This window comes from Akebia trifoliata, unplaced genomic scaffold (assembly GCF_017979445.1).
Source record: "Akebia trifoliata isolate Shusen 1 unplaced genomic scaffold, ASM1797944v1 Contig01400, whole genome shotgun sequence".
Taxonomy (NCBI): domain Eukaryota; kingdom Viridiplantae; phylum Streptophyta; class Magnoliopsida; order Ranunculales; family Lardizabalaceae; genus Akebia; species Akebia trifoliata.
Window position 1 is genome coordinate 73,060 of NW_028237690.1, and position 20,928 is coordinate 93,987.

Sequence of the window (20,928 nt, forward strand, 5' to 3'; positions counted from 1 at the left end):
AGTTTGCAGACGACACTTTAATCTTTCTGGATTATTCTCTGAGGCAGTTGAGTTTCTTAAGCGCTATTCTTGGGTGTTTTGAGGCAATTTCTGGTATCCCAGTTAACCTTCGCAAAAGCAAGTTATTTGCGGTAGGTGAGGTAGATGGGTTGGAAGCAGTGGTGGCCTTGATTGGGTTCCAAACAGGGGTCCTTCCTTCCACATACTTGAGACTTCCTTTGGGGATGGGCTATATTAGTAAGGACATTTGGGAGCTGGTGGTAGAAAGGATGAGGAAGAAACTTTGTATGTGGAAAGCAAAGTTGTTATCTAAAGGAGGGAAGATTACACTTATTAAAAGTGCGTTGGCTAGCATTCCCATCTACACTTTCTCCTTATTTTCCTTGCTAAGGAATGTGGAAGTACAATTAGAAAGAATCTGCCGAGATTTTCTGTGGCATGGTAAAGACGGTGCGAGAAAACATCATTGGGTGAGGTGGAGTAAGTTATGTTTACCTAAGAGAACTGGGGGTTTGGGGATTCACAACTTTAAGTCTATGAACTCGGCGTTGCTGGGAAAATGGCTCTGGAGGTTTGGGGAGGAAAAGGAAAGTCTTTGGAGGAAAGTAGTTGTCGATAAGTATGGTGTTAAAGAGAATGGCTGCGAGAGTGGTCCAGCGAGAAGTGCGTTAGGGTGTGGGGTGTGGAAGGGCATTCTTAAAGGACTTACGGTTTTTAAGAACAGGATGAAATTTAAGGTGGGGAGTGGGATCAAGGTGAGATTCTGGGAAGACTGGTGGTGTGGGAATGGTCTTCTTAAGGACTCATTTCCGGATCTTTTCGAGTTATCTTTGAAAAAGAATCAAGTTGTTTCCGCGTTTAAGAGCTTTGAAAATGGTACGTTAAACTAGGATTTCGGGTTTAGAAGAGAGTTTAATGATTGGGAGTTGGATACGTTAGGGAGCTTAATCCATAGGGTAGAGAGTAACTATGTGCAGAATTCCGCAGAAGATGAGAGATTGTGGGTAGGCACTTGGGATGGGAAGTTCACGGTTAAATCTTTGTACGATAGCATTGTTCCAAGTAGTTCAGCGGTCTTCCCTTACACATTTGTCTGGGGGGGTAAGATACTTCCTAAGATATCGGTTTTTATTTGGCTGACGGCTTTAGGGAGACTCGCAACTTTAGATCAGTTGATCAAAAGAGGCTTTATTTCTCCGAATCAGTGTTGTATGTGCAGAAGTCAGGCGGAAACGGTGGATCATTTACTTATTCATTGTCGGATGGCTCATCATATTGGTTGCACTTCTTGTCCCTATTCGGAATAGAGGGTTGTTTTCCTAGCTCGGTCAAGTTGGCTTTGGAATCGTGGTTGGCTTGGAGTGCATCTTTCTTGTCTTCTAAACGGATTCTCTGGTTCTTAACCCCTTTTGCAATTTGTTGGGGTATCTGGAAGGATCGGAATCGTTGCACTTTTGAGGGGAGAATTTCTACAAGGGAAGAATTAGTTTTTTCTATTCTCGAGATCTTGTTCTCTTGGAGTAAACTTTACAAGGAATTCAAGGGGGCTTTCTTTGAAGATTTTCTCGTGTGATGGGATAGGATTTGTTCGTTGCCGCTAGTTTAATTCGCCGGTCCTGTTTTGTTTGTTTTTCTTCTTCTGTTGTGTTGTCTTTTTTTTTTTGTTTCTCTTTGTGTTTGGGTTGGTCACCTCAACCCCCTCGCTTTCTTTTTAATAAATTTATCTTTATCGATCAAAAAAAAAAAAAACTATAACTTCTATTGCCCTTGGACATATTGGAATAATCAATGAAGACACGAATGACTTTATTTTCCAAATTTTGGAGACTAGGAGGATGAGGTTTTTGAATAAAGTAGGTACACCCAAAAACTCAAGGCTCAATTGAAAACAAAAGAACTTGGGACTTTCGATGATTGGCAACTCTTGGGATTTTGTATTTAGGAGGCCTCCAATGATTGGGAGATTTAAGAGATAGCAAATCTATCCTTTAAGCTGGATCAATTGTGTGTTGAGCCTTCTGGGAGTGATTGTTGGGATTTGACGTGCAACAGGGAGAGATGTTTCTCAGTCAATTCTTTTAGAACCACCATAGAGCCCCATGGGGTTGTTTTTTCCAGTGGCCACCATCTAAGGGGGCGAAGGTCCCTTCAAAAATCTCCTTCTTTGTTTAGCTAGCGGTGTTTGGTTAACCACTCACTCTTGATCATCTAATTAGCAGAGGTCTTATAACACCAAATTTTTGTACCTTGTGCTGGGCCAGTGGGGAATCCATTGATCATATTCTATTTCATTGTCATTTTGTGGCAAGGACTTGATTTTATTTTCTGCAGCTGTTCAATGGGTCTTCCCGAACTCCTCTTTGTTTCTTTTTACGAGCTGGAATACGGTTGGTTTCACTAGTAGGAAAAAAACCCTTTGGGCCTTGCTCCCTTTTGCAATTTGTGGGGCACTTGGATGGAGAGAAATAGGAGAATGTTTCCGGGTGTTGAAAGGCCTTACCATGAGATGGTTTTGTTTATCTTAGGGTTGTTGTTTTATTGGTGTAAGGTGGATGTCGCTTTCAGAGGAGTTTTCTTTGAGAAATTTGTTTTAGATTGGATGCCCTTTGCTCCCTGTAAAGTTTTTTGAAAAGTTTCTTTTGTATTTGTCTTGTAATTGGTCACCTCGACCTCCTTATTAATACATTTGTTTTTCCTATAAAAAAAAAGATCCTGGGACATGGGATTTTGATAGGGAGTATTCTCATCTAAGATTCGAGGAGTTCAGTTAATCAAGAAAAAATAGTGAGCAAAGTCATTGATCAATAAGACTTTGGCATATGCATACCCCGTAACAAATACCTAGTCACACTAATGAGTTGCTTACTCTTGTGCTAAACCACACCATTTTGGTAAGGAGTGTAAGGACTAAGAAAAAAAAAAAGTGATTGACCTTACCATTCTCCTGGAGGTATTGAAAGGAGATAAGAGTACTCGTCGTTAGAGCTTTGAGAGAAGCACCATACTGAGTATGCACCAAAGATTGAAATTCCTAAAAACTTAAATTAATGTCATATTTAGATTTCAGAATATAAATTCAAATAACGTGAGGATAATCATTTATAAGTGTAACGAAATATTGAAAATCAACAACAAATGTAATTGGATAAGGACCCAAAAAGCATCGGAATGAACAATTAAAAAAGAGACAACATTTTGCATGCTAGAATTATCAATATGCATAACTCATTTAAAAAATTCACAAACATCATATTGAAATTTATTAGACTTGCAAAATGTTTGGAAAACAATAATGAAATGATTAAAACCAACATGCCACAAAAAAAGGTAGTATAAATTGCTACAATAGGATAAGAAAAAACAAATTAATAAGATGACTAGATCCATTAGTGATAGTATTAGCAACAATTGCAACAATAGTAAGGAAATCATAGTCTGCTTCTATACAATCCTCATTTCTCAACACCTCTACCAACAATCTTTCTTGTAGTAAGCTCTTGAAAAACACAATGAGATCAGTAAAAAGTAACACAACAATTTAATCTTTTGGTAAGACTATCGATTGAAAGAAGCTTGGCAGCGAGATTTTTAACTTGTAACACGTGAGAAAGCAAAAGGGAGGAGGATACTAGAATGGTTCCCTCCTATAACCATAGTTAGGGTTGTGTAATTGTTCCTACTAAGTTGTGTTCTATATTATATCATCAAATTCCTTTTTAAATTATAATAATAAATCACCAAATCCAATACCAATATCATCCATACCAAATAACCACAAGTCCACAACACATTCAAGGTATTGTTCAAAATATAAAAATGTTACAATCATGAGTCCAAGTTAAGATTCATCAATGGATAAAAAACCATCAAATTCCATATCTCCTCATTTGCATATCATTCTCTAACGCTTCATCAAGTAAAATGGTCACCATCATTTAATTGTTGATTAATAATTACCGTGTAAAAAATTAATTACTTTTGCAGCCTAATGCATACCATGTTAGGCCATCTCTTCAGACATGTATCCTTTATAATTGGATCAACTCCATTTTATGGCCACCAATCAATTGTACATCGCATTTATTTTGTATTATATTTAGTATTTTGAACTAAAATAAATACTCAAAAAAAAATATTTTCTACTTGGAGTCTTTGTACTTTTATGCCTCTTGACTATTTTTAGTTCCACTACGGTAATGACCGTCTTTCCAATTGAAATAATTCAATTTGGGCCTTAGAGAAGAGTTGGCCAACGAAGAAGATGTGAAAATTCTAGGTCTCTAACTAACTATTCAAGTTTCTACGACTCTAGCTAAAGAATGGAGTTTCTAAATACCAAGACCTTAATTGAAGTTTATAAGTCTACCTCTCTAACTAGTAATAAGTAAAATGTTCCAAATAAGTAACAAAATTTAAATTAGGTTCAAACAAGTAAAAAGTTCCAAAATATTATTTACTATTATAAATTTATAATTTAAGTAACAAAAAAAGAAGATGTTTATCCAAATTTCTACTTTCTAAAATAATATTTACTATAATACTATCTAAGAAGTAGAAAACTAACTAATAACTACTAACTAGAAAGAGAAAAACTAGTATTAGACTATCAAGTAATAAGTGTTATTTATTAAGTAATATAACTATTAGGAGTCTTCTAGGAAGAAAAAATTAGGAAACTTCTAACTTGAGTGGTTTGTTAGTTTAAAACGCGTAATAAAGTAAGTGAACTATAAATTAAAGGTATAAATATCTCAATGACTCAATCTGAGAGTTGCGATATAATTAGATAAAGAAAGAAGTTGAATCTTGAGTCTTGAGCTTTCTCTTGAATTTGAATCTTAAATCCTGTATTCTTGGTCCTTTGTACTTTGAGCAAGAAGGACAAGAAGAAAGAATGTGTTGTAGCGTTGTAGAAGAGGAAGGATAAAAAGAAAGAAGTAGATGTAGGTTGTTCTTGATATAATGAAGCCTTATATAGATTTTTAATTCTTTTGAGTGTATTGAAGCTTAATTTATAGAGAGAGTATGTTGTAAAAAAAGTGGGGTAATTGGGTTAGTTCTAAGAAAAAATGTGTATAAAAAAAGAAAAAAATAGTTGCTGACCAACGGTCAAAATTATGAGTGTTGGCACTATGCCATCACATATTACCATATGCAATCACATATGGAGTTCAATGACTATAAACTGCATATGCTAGGGTCACATATGTGGTTTATAGATTGATTTTCGCATCTGTGAATATGCAATCACATTTGACAGTGATGGTTGTGACTTTGGATGCATCTCATAGTATTAGGAAATTAGAAGTTTTAATTGATTTAATTAAAAGTTTTAGTTGCTTTAAGTTTTAGTGGAGAAGGTTATATATATGTAAGTAGGAAAGAAGTTATCTTCTAGCTTAATAACTAAGTACTTCTTAGCTTATATAGCTTGATTGTTTCGTTTTTTTTGGCTAGATGGAAGCTTGATTGTACTTACTATTTATTAAGTAGTCTACTATTAGTAAGTTTAGTCCCACATCGATCAAGTACAAAGAATCATCTTTGGTCCCTTGTTATATAAAGGGATTAAGTCTAATAGTCATTTAACAAGAATAAAAAATTAGTTTTCTTTCCGATATCTTTTTCTTCTCCCTTTTCATCTTGGTATCAAAGTCGCCACCTATTGTGACTACATTGACAACCACCGTCGTCACATAGTTGATAACCGATGACATCTTCGACAATTGGCAGTTCCATCATTGACATTTCCATCAACTAATAGTCTTGGGTGACATTTCTGGTAACCAACAACCTCACCGGTGACTGGCAAGACCATATGTTTTTTAGTACCTTTGGTATGAAACCTCTCTCTCCAATCTTTTTCTATGAAATAAATTAGAAATCAGCTGTCTTTTTGTGTTCTTCAACGGATTGTGATTTGAGACTTTTATCGAATAAGAGATGTCTACTTATTCCTCATCTTCTTCGATTATAGTGGTAACGATATGGGTGGAAATGTGCCTTTCTCCATCCAATCAAGGTGAGAATCTCGTTCTCCAAATAACACGGGTAAAGTTAGATGGTTTGAATTATGTTACATGGGCTCAATTGGCAAAAATGGCTATTTGTGGTCGTGGGAAGGTTGGATTCCTTATCAGGGCTGTAAAAGAACTTAAGCAAGATAATCCTAAATATCCAAAATTGTTTGTCGATACCTCTTTTACAATTGCATGACTGATTAACTCTAGGATTCCAGACGCTTAAGCTATGGCCACTCAGTTTTCTCGGCCATTCTCTCTGGCTATTTTCCCTCCCCTGCTACCTCTCCCTGATCGTTCGACTCAATCTAGTCAACTGTCATCTCGTCCTCTATAGAAAGCGGTGTTATCATTGCGGATGATGGGGCCATGCTAAGGAAATTTGTTGGTCTCTTCATGAGTGTCCTTTAAAGCCAAATAGTGGCTCTTCTCTGACAGACAACTCTACACCCAGCACTTGAGTATTTTTCACATTCTTCTGCCCAAGTTATCTCTGATTCGTGCTTGCAACATACCTCTTCTGATTTTGGCCTGCTCTTTCTTGTTGATGTTGCTCATCTTCAAAGGCTTATGACTATCTTGATACTGCACTAATCAAGATACCAATCTCTTTTCCCTTTTCGTTGTACTGCGACAATAAGTCTGCCGTCAGTATTGCAGTCAATCCCATACAACAGTCTCGTACCCAATACATTGAGGTTGATTGACATTTCATCCACTGGAAGATTCTTTCTTGGCAGATTTGTACTCCATATGTGGCTACCTCTCAACAGCTTGTCGACACCGTAACCAAGGCAGTTAGTCGTCATGTTTTTGGTAGTATTCTGTCTAAGCTGGGCATATCTGATATCTGCGTTCCAGCTTGAGGGGGAGTGTTATATAGCTTGATTGTACTAACTATTTCTTAAGTAGTCTACTAGAAGTAAGTTTAGTCCCACATTGATTAAGTACAATTTCTATATTGGTCCCTTTCTAAATAAAGGGATTTAAGTCGTTAAGTCATGTAAAGAGAATAAAAAATTATTTTTCTCTCCAACATCTTTCTCTTCTCCTTTTTTCATATGTACTCTTACAAGGAAGATAGTGAACCACCACTTGCTACTTTCTTTGCCTTTCAATTAATTTTTTTGTTGAGTAAAGAATTTATTGAAAAAAGAAAGGGGGTTGATACACTCATACACCTATCTAAAACAAAAATAAAAGAAGTACAAGCAAAACAACAAAAGCAGAGCACCACAAAACCACCCCCTGCAACTCAATAAAACAAATTTGATTCCATATAAACAAAAGGTCCTCAAAAAGTTGCCTCTGAGCTTCCTGAATACTTTGCATCAAAAGAACAGTAGCCCCAAGGCACATGCAATCATTTGTTGAATTGAGCTCTCTTTCCTTTGAGAAACTTTATTATTCCTTTCCTTCCAAATCGAACAAAAACAGTGAATGGAGTCAAACTCCAAAGGATTCTTTCCCTCTAAAGAAATGCCAGGTCATACCATCATTGCAACAATGAAGATATGGATAATGGAAAGCACATGTCAATTTTTAGCACCGATTAACAACTACAATTCCTCTGAAACTGATATGATCCATCTATTCAACGTTGCGCAATGCAACAACAAATGAAAAAGTCTACTTTGGATGGAATCTTAGGACCCCAGACTGCAATATGAGAAAAAGAAGCTCTAGGATGAGGAGATAAAGCTTGATAAAATGATTTGACAAAGAAAATTCTATCCAAAGATCTATCCCAAACCCTACGATCGTCATTCATTGGCTCAATATGCACATCAGATAAGCCATTGATTGGGTTAGTGATGGACTCTAGCTGCCAATCCCCGAGGTTCCTCCTAAACCCAAAATCCCAAGTTATACCTGTTCCGGTTCCGAATCATGAGTCTCTCAACCTGACACAGTTCTTAAGTGAAATGAAATATAATTTTTGTTTGAGTTCTTGTTGGACACTTTTAGTTGTGAGTGTTGGTTCACAACAATCCTCTAGCTATCTCTTGCCTACTTCTCACTACAATCGGGCTCCTTTGCATTTGCAACATCGTCTCTAGGAATGCCCTATAATGAATGGAATGGAACATGTTAGGAGAGTGGATTTTTTTTTTTTTTTTAACACTGGCTGTGGACTTGATGCAAGCATCCTTTATCTATGGGACTGACATTGTAGTGTAACAACAGCATAGTCACACTCGAGTTATGACTAAGATGAGTAACAGCAGCTGGTGTTGTAAATTCTAATTTTTTTTTAGCCAAGGAGGTTATTGGTTAATAGTTAGTGGGTGAAGGTGGGACTTAAACTAGAATCAATATGACGACTGTTCTAAGCTTTATTCTCTGGTTTGTTACGTTAGAGAGATGCCATGATCATTCTTTTTCATGTCCTTGGGATAATTGTTCTGGAAAAAGTTTGTAACCCTGGGTTTTTCATTGCTTCTGTATTTTCAGGTGACATTCACGGACAATATGGTGATCTCTTGAGGCTTTTTGAATATGGGGGTTTTCCTCCCCATGCCAATTATTTATTCTTAGGGGATTATGTGGATCGTGGCAAACAAAGTTTGGAAACCATATGCCTTCTTCTTGCATATAAAATCAAATACCCAGAGAACTTTTTTCTTCTAAGAGGAAATCATGAATGTGCTTCTATTAATCGGATATATGGATTCTATGATGAATGTAAACGTCGGTTTAATGTGAGACTTTGGAAAACCTTTACCGATTGTTTTAATTGCCTTCCTGTGGCAGCTCTTATAGATAACAAAATATTATGCATGCATGGTGGCCTTTCCCCAGATTTGACAAACTTGGATCAAATAAAAAATATAGCCCGTCCAACTGATGTTCCTGACACCGGTTTGCTCTGTGATTTACTCTGGTCCGATCCTGGTAGAGATGTTAAAGGTTGGGGAATGAACGATAGAGGAGTCTCATACACCTTTGGCACTGATAAGTTGTCAGAATTCTTAATAAAGCATGATTTGGACCTTGTCTGTCGTGCTCATCAGGTTATTAACTTTCCAGAATCTACATTATGGATTGTTCTTTGTCACTCGTGCTATTAATTAGATGTCATGTTATCCAGGTTGTAGAGGATGGGTATGAATTCTTCGCTGATAGACAACTTGTTACAATATTTTCGGCCCCCAACTATTGTGGTGAATTTGATAATTCTGGTGCAATGATGACTGTTGATGCAAGCTTAATGTGTTCTTTTCAAATTCTTAAGCCAGCAGAGAAAAAGTCAAAATTCATGATATCTGCAAAAATAATATGACTTCAAACCCCTCAATACTCCCTAGAGTTCCTAAGGTTAGTTCTACATTATTGCCTGAGTTTGATTGTCTTGAATGTTCATATGATATGGGGTCTAAATGGATTCACTACATGTTTGCTATTTCTTTAATAGTCATTGCTGATTTGACTTTTAATATTCACCATTTTGTAGCTAATCACAATAATCCATAGGTCATCTTTTTGAAAGTATATACAGGGAAGCGTTCGGAGGCCCTAAAGAAAGCCAAACATTGTGTCAAACATTTTTCAATATATAGGTCAGAAGTCTCAAAATGGGCTGATTTTTTGTGAGGATGGTCTCTATGGTGAGGAGATCATCCTCACAAAAAATTAGCCAATTCTGAAACTTCTAACCCCATCAAAAGTGGTTTACAAATAATTGATGGTTCATGATTCTTCAACTTGTAAATTGGGGTTAGAAGTTTCAGAGTGGGCTGATTTTTTGTGAGGATGATCTCCTTACCATAGAGATCATGCTCCCAAAAACTCAGCCCATTCCGAAACTTCTAACCCATATATTGAAAAATGTTTGGCACAGTGTTCGGCTTTCTTTAGGGCCTCGGCCTCCATATATATATATGGAATGCTAATGTCCAAGACTTCATGGGGACGTTAACATTCTTCACTACATTTTGCACTGATTGTCAAAACATTTAATGCAAATAAGACATTTAAATTTAAATACTAAACGCCTTTAGTAATTATTATGTAAAAGACGGGCATTTATTATGTAAATAAGTATTTATTATGTAAAAAGACTAATATACCCTTGTCTTTTTCACTAGAAGACAAAATGGTTCGTTGTATTATTGGAAAAAAATGTGGTGGAGAATGCTAACATCCCTATGAGGTCTTGGACGATAACATTCCCATATATATATATATATATATATATATATATTTCCTTTTTCGGTTTGTTGATTTCTTTCTTAATTTATCAAGTTCAACTTCGTTGAATACCTCTAGGACCATTGTTTTCATTGAAGGTTAGGAATGGGGGTCAACCTTTTGATCAAAGTTTATTCCACGTTGTTTGAGTTTGACTTATGGTGAGCAATGATCTTAGGAAACATTTAGCCCCTCTTCAGAATCTCAACTGTAATCCAATCAACGACCAAGATACAGTGATGCTTGACAAACACATCCTTCTTACCATTTACTGATGTTTTCAGATGTTGAGGTTTAAGGCAAGGTGTGGGATCTTTAGTGCCTTGAGGTGTAAGACGTAAATTTATGCGCATAAAAATTTTAAATACATAATATAAAATATATACATAGTTTATACTAAAAATTAGATAACAAACACATTTCTAATTTTGAAATTTCAAGTTTCAATCCACAATCAAATTCAAGCTTTAATCTCCTATAAGTAATAATTAAGAGTTAATTGTTACCACTCCATAGTAATCATGTCCACTATCTACAACTATAAAAATAAAAATAAAAAGTCCTCATCCACCACTTAAAAATACTCTTTGAAGACCCAATCACTCTCAATATTCCACCATATCAAAGACTTGCTTGTTGGCTCTATAAATCAGTTTGAAGGACTTTAGAATATGTATGCATATTGCAATGGAACCATGACAATAGAAAATTAACTCACAATTATAGAAAATATATCAAAATAGAAATAAAAATAAGGTTTAAAAGCAGAAATTTCTGACTTACACCTAATGAACAGCCTACATGGTATATAAAACACTTAAAATGGAATAGAAATAGATTAAAAAAGGAATTTCTATTTACAAGAAAGGTTTGTGTCTTGTAAAATCTATACCTTAGCTATGCCTCAACTGAGGCATACACCTTTTAACACTTCATAACGTCTCATCAACGCCTTGAGCGTCTGGACATCTTTTTTTCGATAAGTAAATTTCAGTAGAAGTAAGAAAACGTGATCTGTGGAGATGACCAACCAAGCGTGGCCAAGTATGTATGAGCAATCTCTCGAAATACAACAAACACCCTTCCAATTAGCTACGGAATCCTAAAACCATACACCTGTAAGTTCTTTGAAGACCTTAGACCACAGAAAAACTAGACCCAAAATAGATTTAGATCTAGAGAGTTGGACGATTTTCCTTCAAAGATTCGCCTATTACGTTCCAGCCAATGATCCTGACATACTGCGCAGTGAGTAATACTCCACAAGAGCCTCTTGATCCCCGAAAAAGAATTCCCTAAGGTGAGCCATGACTCGAACAGATTTCAAACCAACCCAGGGAGGCAAGTCAAGATACCAAAGACGTTGAAAAAGTGGGACCAAACCTCCACTGCTATATTACAGTGTTAGACGACATGCTCGGCTGATTCACCATCCCCGTGCACAAAACACAAACAATAGCCCCACAGAACCCTCTCCACATCAACAAGTTCATAGTCTGGACCCTTTTCAACAAGGTTGTCCAAGAAAAGAAAGCTATTTTGGAGGGCACATGAGGCCCCCAAATAGCAACCCCCGGAAATATAGAAGTATCCCTGCTCTCCAAAGAGCAGATCCGGTGGAGAAAATCTCATCCTTGCTTTCTAGCCACACTCTAGTATCCTCGCTATTCGGATCACAATTAGTGGAACTCGTGCAAGTGATAAACCTCCCAATCTCATCTACTACCCAATCATTGAATGCCTTACGGAAACCAAAGTCCCAATTCCAAACGCCATCTATCAAACACTTGAACCTTGACAGCGGGAGGCCTTTCTTCGAAGATAAGGAACACAAAGTGGGAAACTCCTCCATGAGCGACCTATGCCCACACCAGACATCCTCCCAGAATCTCACTCTTTTACCCTTCCCCACCTTGAAATGGGTCCTAACCTTGAATAGGAGCAACACCATCATGATCTCTTTCCACACCCAGCATCCATTGGCTTCCCTCAACATCCCACTCCCCCAACAAAACAAATTAACGAAAAAAATTATTTACTTTTTAATATGGAAGTGAGGCATCCACTTTTTTTTTTTTGCTAGGCAAGCAAGGTAGGTAGTCGTCAATGTGAAAGTGGGTTCAATGGGGCAGGTTTGTGCCTTTTGAGCCTTGCCTGAGATGAAATCAAGGCATGCGCCTCACTCCACCTCAATTAACCTGCATTGCTTGACCCAGGCACACGCCTTGATAAAACTATTGACAACTTAGTGAAGAATGTAAGTTTAAGTGATGTTATATACATTTTTTTAATTGGTAAGTGTTGGTATACTTTACCACAAAGTAAAACTTGGTTTCTATTTGCCTCACACCAAATATAAGTTCTTCTTGGGTAAGCACCCAGTTATGCTTACTAATAAAATGTACAGTCACTTGAAACTTATCCTTGTGGTGGGATGATGACAAGCGGTTATGAACTACTTCTGAATCATCATAATTGAAGCCTTGTCCTATATGTTTAACTAAACTTATTATCATGAGTTAATCAACTCATTTGATTTTTTGTTTTTTACTAGATGTATAGGGACTTAGTAAAATAAGTATCTAACCACACTTTTGAGCAATCTAACTTCGCCTATCCTCGGTATATCGGCATCTAGCAGCAAGTACCAATTTGACAAAGTTGTGATACATTTAACATAAATGATTTTAAGATTCATTTAATAACTTAAACATACTTTTTAATATTTGTCTATAATATTGCTGGTTTTGATGGATGTTTTTGGAATGTTTTGAGAATGTTTGACTTTTGTGGTTGACTTGAAATAATGGGGATAATCCCATCTTACCACTTGTAAAGAATCATTTTCTTTGTGCTTTCGATTCTTAGTCTTAAATTGATTAAGTAATTTGTCTTCAAAGTTTTTGATGGCATGGTTTTGTAGACTCTGTGCATTGCACAATACTATGGTATAATCATATACCCAGTTCACCTTATATACCGTAAATTATGTGCAAGTAGAAATTCTTAGGTACTTGTGACGGTAAATTCTCAGTGAGATCTTGCTACTACATTCTTGAGGGTGATGTTGGTCCTTCATTCCTAGCCAAAGCAATTTGGCATCCCAAGATTCCATCCAAAGCTTCGGTCTTTGTGTGGTTTGCTTTTTAGGCAAAACTTCCTACTCTTGCTAATCTTAGTGGTAGGGGATTTATCTATGTGGACTTTTGTTTCATGTTTAAAGTTAGTGGGGTAATTTGTGGACCACTTTTTTCTTCAGTGTGGTTTTTCCCATTATGTGTAGTCTTTTGTTCTTCCCTGTTTCATGTGTATTGGTGTTTCCTTAGATCGGTTCTTAGTGTTTTCCGAAGTTGGAGGTCATTGGACATCGTTGGTAGAGAAATTTTTCTGTGGAACCTTACGCCTTTTATTGTCTACTGGCATCTTTTAAAGGAAAGGAACATGAAGATTTTCAACGGGAAGGAGCAGACTCTTGAGGATTTGGGTTTTATCTACAATTGGTGTTAACAAAATAGGGACTCCAGAGGTTTCTTGTTTGAGGATTTTCTTTTTAGGTGGGACATTGTAATTGATAAGAGGAAAAGTTGTGTATTTTGCTATTTTGCTCCAATTTCTTTTTAGGCAGGACATTGTAATTGATAAGATGAATTAGTTGTGTATTTTGCTTCTCAAGGATATCTTGTCTTCCCTTAATAAAAGATTTTGGTTATAAAAGAAAGTAGAAATTCCCTTTATTAAGTAATAATATGGTGTCAAGCATAAGATCAAACTGAAGTCATGGTAAGGAAAGAACAAAATATTTTACTGATTGCCTTTTGAGAAGATTCTTACTCCCCACTTCATTCAATTTTCTTATTGTCCATGAAAATTCTCATAAAGACCGTCTGGTTGGTATTACTGAATGGGATATCTCCAATATTTATTTTTATAAAACTAGTATGTGGTTTCTTCCAATTATCATTCAAGAACACCTATAGGATCTCAGCTGCTAGGCAATGAGATTTCCTTAGTACTAAAAAAGTGTCACGCCTCAAATCCGACTATATGTCGACTTGACACCATGACTAAAGGGTACTTGACCCCGCCCCAAACCCACAACTTGAGCATAAACCTCAATACTATGCAAGGGAGAGATCCGCTAACGCCCAAAGCTTATTGGTCTAAATACAACTCTTTAAGACTCCTGTGATTCCCAAGGTATGAGTCGAGAGTTGAGGTAACTCAAAGACCTTTCTACCCAAAGAAATTTCTAATTTCTTAGCAATAGAAAGAATTAATTATTCTGCAAGCTAATAATTTGTAACCCGAGAATTTTATCTAAAGCATAGGTGATACTATCATATAAAGACGTTCATTAACATAACATATCATAACGATAACAAAAGAGTAGTACATTGGGTATACCAAAAGTAAGAAACCAAGTACGTACCCACCGAAGGACAATAGACATAAAAAAACAAAAGACATCCTGACATCTAATAAAAAACTTACTATTGGGGAAAGCAGATCGTAGCAACAGCAAACAGATGACTCCTCAAGGCACAACCTCTGAATCAAGATCAAGCTCTGACTCCGGCTCTCAATATGGTTCCTCCTAAACGTACTCCTCCACCAAGAAAGTGTCCTCTATAGGGAAACTTGAAAGGTGGAAAAATGGGATGAGCGACAAAGTTGCCCCAACACGTTTCGACTAACCCTTTGCTAGTCTCCCAAGGGCAAGAAAACAATCTAGTTTCTAAGTTTTGTGTTTTTAAAATACGGTGTGTGAAATGAATTTTATTTATGAAAATCATGATGCAAAAATCAAGAATTATATCTAACTATGTTTAAATGCATCTACTATATGTCATCTACTAATAGAAAAAATCAAGTAAATCTCCTGATAGTCGCATATCTAAAGCATTGCAATGATAATCAATTGATTTTAGTTCAGTTATAGTTATATAATGACATAATAAATATGCATACAATATCACATTACAATACATGAGGCGAGGGGTATTTCTAGTGGGTCCAAACTTGCGACTGATCTTCCGATCAAGATTGGCCTATCCTTGTGCAGAGTTCTACTATGTACCTATGTAGAATAGAACTGAGGTCCGATTAATTTACTAATGAGGGATCCTAACATTGTTGGCTTGTTAACATGGGTCGGGCATATTCACTTGTCTTGATTTTTCGATGTGGTAATCGTGGCTCCCATGGAGAGCGTGGGGTTGTTCGCAATATGCCATCTTTTCCGGCCCAGGTTGTCGTTTGACAATAGGGTTAATGACCCAACTAAACCTAATGGTAGTCAACCATTTGACGATTACAGTCTAGGATGGATCCATGTCTAAACCAGGTATAAACCTCGCGTCTAATGCCTATCAGCGTATATGCAATCTCAAATCCTTCTAGCTACTGACCTCAACCTCTTTACAATCAAAATCAAGGTTTATCGAAAAAAGATATAACCAGTACTTCCCAGACTTCGTTGGGAGTGACTATTTCCAAGGCCTCCCATACCATTGGGAGTAAGTCAAATCCATCGACATCTTAAGGTAATTCCTCATTTTTGGAAGAGCCAAGGAATTACCCGTAAGGTAGTTTCACGGTCCTTTTCCGGTTCATCAATTATACTAAAATAATATAAGTATGAGTTTTATTTGCAAGAAATCTCGAAGAAATCGGTGAGATGTTAAATCATAGGTATAATAATTGTTTTAATTCCAGTTTGTTAAAAAGAAAACCAAAACACGAAAACAAAACATTACAAGTCGTTCCCTGGATACCTAGAAATTGCCCGTCAATTCCAATGTCATGTTTCATCTCGATGTACTCATTAAATAATCCATCCATAATCATAAGCAATGTATTATCCATATCCAAGATTGATCGTCCACCATATCACTCTTAACTACACCACTGGCTATTCATGTGATGAGGACACATCACAATAGTTATCTATACATAGTAAATGCACATACTTATATTATTGATAACTTGGAAAATAGAAGAGGTTTCTTTGTTTCCAAAACATAAGTATTTGATAAGAAAATAAGATATTTTTAAGTTACTAAACATGATATCTCATAGTTGTTGAGTTTAGTCCCATATCGGACACAAATTGCCTTGTTTCTCTCGTTATAAGACCTTGGTCCTCTCCACCCATTGTCAATTGGTTTTGAGTTGGGCCCCCAAATTTATCAAAGATAAAAGGTTTTAAGTTATAAATTATAAATTTCTTATGGTAAATAGGAAACATTACTACGATTTACAAAACAAAACCTTTCATGGGTGAGATAAGGTGGTTTTAGATTATAAATCAATGTTACAAAACAGAAATTTTCTTTATAAAAATGAGGTATTTGTATGATGTAAAAATGAAAATATTTGAGAGTTTTTTAGGTAATAAAACATAAGCATTTCATGGTAAAGTGATGTGTATTTATATAGCAAAACAAAAATATTGAGAACTTTGTAGATAATTAAACATACACTTCATATTAACATTTCATGGTAACAATGATATACTTACATATTATAAAACAGAAATATTACATGAATGACATAAGAGTTTTCTATGTTATAAAACATAAACATTACATAGCAATTATGAGAGGTAGGTTGTAAGATTCCTACTGATGTTCTTTCTTCAAATAATTATGTTCCTAGTGTCTAACACGATGATGAAAACAGTCCATAATTTAGAATTATATAAACATTTAAGGATGAAACTTTCTTCTCTAATAATTCTTATAAAAAGAACCAAGTCATGTATAATTAAGCCAAGAAAATTATTCTACAAATGGCAAGTGAAATATAAAATACACTATCTTTCCTTCCTATGTCAAATAAGTTGAATGAAGTAGATTTTGAAAATTATTAGTTTTAAAATCAGCAATACAAGTATTTTAGAAACATGCCGGGTGGCCGACTTAGTGAGAAGGTACATACCTTCTCAAATCACAAACACAACTTGCAAAAACCCCATTCCTCAGTCTCGGTCTCGTGTTCCGATTCCGCTACATTTTTGGACTTAGATACAAAAAGACTTCAGACTTGATTAATTATGAATATCTATAGTTCATATTCTAGCTAAAGTTTCCTTTACTAATAGATTTTAGCTAAAGTTGTATGTGTTTCTCTTCAAAAATGCTTGAAGGTGGACTCTCCTATAAGAATTGATGTTATAGTTTCTAAGTGAAGGAAGAACCTAATAAGCAAGAATGGTGTAGGAATAAGAATTGGCTAAAAGAAAATAAAAAATATAGAAGAATATGTAGCAGTGGGAATCCACTTACCTTAATAAGTATTGAATGAAGAGTTTTTCTCAAATACTAAACTAGGTGACATAAGAAGGTTGTTGATTTTTCTTCAAGAATCCTTTAGAACTTTTTAATGGTGTTGAGAAAAGTGCTTTAGAAGAGTCATACACTAGACTTGAGTTATGAAGATTTGTGGAGGTAATTGAAGGAGATGAGAGGTCTCTAGAGATGTTTAGGCAATGGAGAATGCATGAAAGAGTAGAGACAGAGAAATTTACCTAATTCTTATATAATGGAGAGAACTATGAGTTGAGGTGGCAATATGGAGTCATATGGACTAAGTAGATGGGGTCAAGTTGTTAGAAATGCTTGCATAGGATCATATAGATTGGGCTGAGATTTAATCATCGGTGGAGATAAACTAACTAGAGTCAAATTAGTTAAATAAGATTAGTTGGAATTTCATGTTAGTTAATGGGTGGTTGGGGTTGGTTAAAGTTTAAAGCAATCATGGTCAAATTAAGTTCCAACTAGGGGTAATACATGCGGGTTAACTAGACACATGTTGCTTAGCTAATACATAGTATCTTTGAGTGAAAATTTGATGTGGTAGCTATGGTGAGGTGGATAGCAATGCGGGTCAAATTTTTAAGTGATAAGTGTGATTGGATGCATGGTAGGTGAGTTGGACACATGACAACCAAGTCTTGCATGGAAGATCATATGTAATGATTTGCAACAATGATGTTGCTTTGAGGTGACTAGGGACGGATTTTCTATTGTATGCTACATGTAGTAACATACAAAGTTACTATCGATGGACGAGATTTCGGATCGCTCTTCCGGGTTCGTTTTGAGTCTGATTTTGGCAATTCAATAATCGATTCTCATCTATTCGATGAGATCTACACAATGGTATAGTTTGATCTCATCGATGATGCTCTGATCAAAGATCGTTGTATAAGAAGTTATGCGAATCTCGAGGCAATGCCTTAAGATCCAATTTATGCGATCTAGTAGTCTATCTTGCTAGATTTTTCTATATCTTTCTATTGGTCATACTCAATCAGATCAGATTTTTTTTTGTACGTATTTCGAGGTAATTCCTTGAGATTCGTTTCAACTTCAATCTACGTGATCTTATAATCCATCCTAAGTAGTTTTATTTATTTTTCTTTATTTGAGGGGTAATCATTGGAGATGTTTGTACGCTTGATCAATTCCTTGGTTACCTTTAATCCTTATCTAATCTTAGTGCGTATCTCGAGGAATTAGTGAAATACATGGTTATTATTGTATAATCATACCTGTTGAGAATAATAGTTGTATAACCAATAAAGTAACATGAAATAGTTAAATTACAAGTTCTTACTTCACTCGTCTTGACCGACGAGTCTCGACATGTGTTTCAAGAAAATTCTTGATAACTAAAATCAAGAATCTGAAAGTGATCCGGCCTATCTAGATGAGTATCGTTTGGGGTTATCACAAGAAGTCCACATTGTTTCCTGGCGATCCATGGCCATGGTTGACGGAGGATTTTGTGGAAATTTATTCCGTTTATCCTTTGATGGGGTTTTTGGAAGGACAGGAATTGTAGGACTTTCAAAGGGAAGGAGCATTCACTTCTGGAGGTCATTATTACTACCTTGGGGTTTGTGTTCTTTTGGTGCTAGTTATTTCCTGAGTTTTAGACTTGTATTTTTGGGTCGATTATCTTTTTGGTGGGGACTTGGCTTATAAGGGTAGTAGTTGATCCATGTTTTGCGTTATCTATGGAGGTCATTTCGTCCTCCTTTCTTAATAAAATTTGTATTTATCAAGAAAAAGAACTTACCAAAGTTTGAGTATATATTGTAGTAACCTACTTATAGAAAAAAGTATATATTGTAATAACTTGAAAATAAGAGAGCTGAATTTCATAGTGACGGTTCTGCCACTTCTGTAACCCAAGTAGTACCAAAGGCACCTTCTGACTCAAGAATCCAAAATTGGCTATGGACATTCTGCCCTAGTCACAGATTCATACAGACACAAAGGGGTTAAAAAAGAAAGCCCTTTTGGCCCCATCCATTCTTCATGTAAATTCCTTTTCATGGGTAAATCAATTTCCTTGGGAATCTGACATTCATCCTCTCATATCTATTAATTGGTGTACCTGAGGTGATCTTTCTGATCGCTCTCCCACTTATCACCTATGAATGCTGTTATGGTCAGTTTTATTTTTCTTTGGCACAAACTTCAGTTTGCATCTAAACTGTGAAAGTTGAAGTGAGTCTTGTATTGTTCATTCTTATGCATACCTTTTAAATTTTATCTTTGTTGGTGTTGATACGATCTCTTTTGGTGTAGCCTCCCTTCTGTGGTCTGCCAAAGAGCACCTGCCCAAGATGTGACCTCTGAAGCTTTTTCAAATTCAAGTGATGTACGTAGCACAACCATCTTTTGCTTGTTTCAGTTGTTTTGTGAGGTTACAGGTTTCAGGAATTACGGGTCTGGAGGCAACTTTGGTATGGAGCTGCGAATGTGTTTTACTTTTTTAAATTTTTTTTTTTTTTAATGTATCCTTTTGTACGAAAATGGTGCTCATGTGTACATACATTTGGTCTTGCAAATGATCACACGATTGTAGATTGGACAAATGGAGTGTTCAATTTCTAACTGAATGGTCAATGTAGTCAGACTCTGAAACTTCATGGGTTCTTCTTGAAGGATTCTTGGTTCAGTCGTCGGAAATTTCACATTGTCAAAGCTACTGTCTTCGTCATGCAATATATGGTTTTCTTTTTCTTGTGTTTGGGATTTTCTTTACCCATGAAGAGTGAATACGACCAATTCTGGTAGCTGACTGATCCAGGAGCAACTCCATGTTGGATGTGGTGACCCACGAGGTGGGGCCCTGCGATGGAGGTGGCCCATGAGATGGGACCTACTTAGGGGATGCCTTGACCTGGTACTCTGGACTCTATGAGATGAAGGAATTAATCTCACGTTCGTTGTCAGTCATGGTTTTTGTGGAGTATTGGTTGCTCTCCAAATTATCCATCTATATCATGTTTAGAGCTAACCTTGTAATGTATGGCATAAGGTTATGATGATGAACTTACCTTCCACTGGTTGCAGGAAAATAGTTTTTGGAATTTTTAAAACATAAGAGACATGCTGATTGTTTTCTTAAGCTGCACTGCTACCAGGCACCTTTGCCAACGATAGATAGCAGCCTTTGGTTTTCATTTTATTTTTCTGGAGATGCAGAGAAGGTGAATTAAAAAATTATTGCCCAAGGATTACTCGAGTCTTAGTTTGATGAGAGCTCCTAGAATGAGAAGTCATGTGGAGTGTTCATAGAATCTTTAGGTGGGTCTCTACGTGATAAACATTTAATTTGATTGGTGATTTCTAATTATTAAATTTGATAAATTTTCAATTTTTGTTATTCAAATCTACAATATATATATATGTATGGG

The 20,928-nt window shown here is 36.0% G+C and overlaps 1 protein-coding gene across 2 annotated transcripts in view; it reads left to right on the forward strand.

The window, feature by feature from the left end:
• The window catches only part of LOC147380457 (serine/threonine-protein phosphatase PP1-like), a 29,674-nt gene extending 9,416 nt beyond the window's left edge, over positions 1–20,258 (forward strand). The window contains exons 2-4 of one of the 2 annotated variants that reach the window (XM_086431696.1): positions 8,475–9,034; positions 9,112–9,338; positions 13,644–13,795. In XM_086431696.1, coding sequence (XP_086287822.1) covers positions 8,475–9,034; positions 9,112–9,303 — 752 coding nt within the window. In that variant the 3' untranslated portion in view covers positions 9,304–9,338; positions 13,644–13,795. Of the gene's footprint in view, positions 1–8,474; positions 9,035–9,111; positions 9,339–13,643; positions 13,796–19,813 lie in introns of those variants that run through there. The other variant, XM_086431695.1, reaches the window with a different exon arrangement.
• Positions 20,259–20,928: the final 670 nt, after the last annotated feature.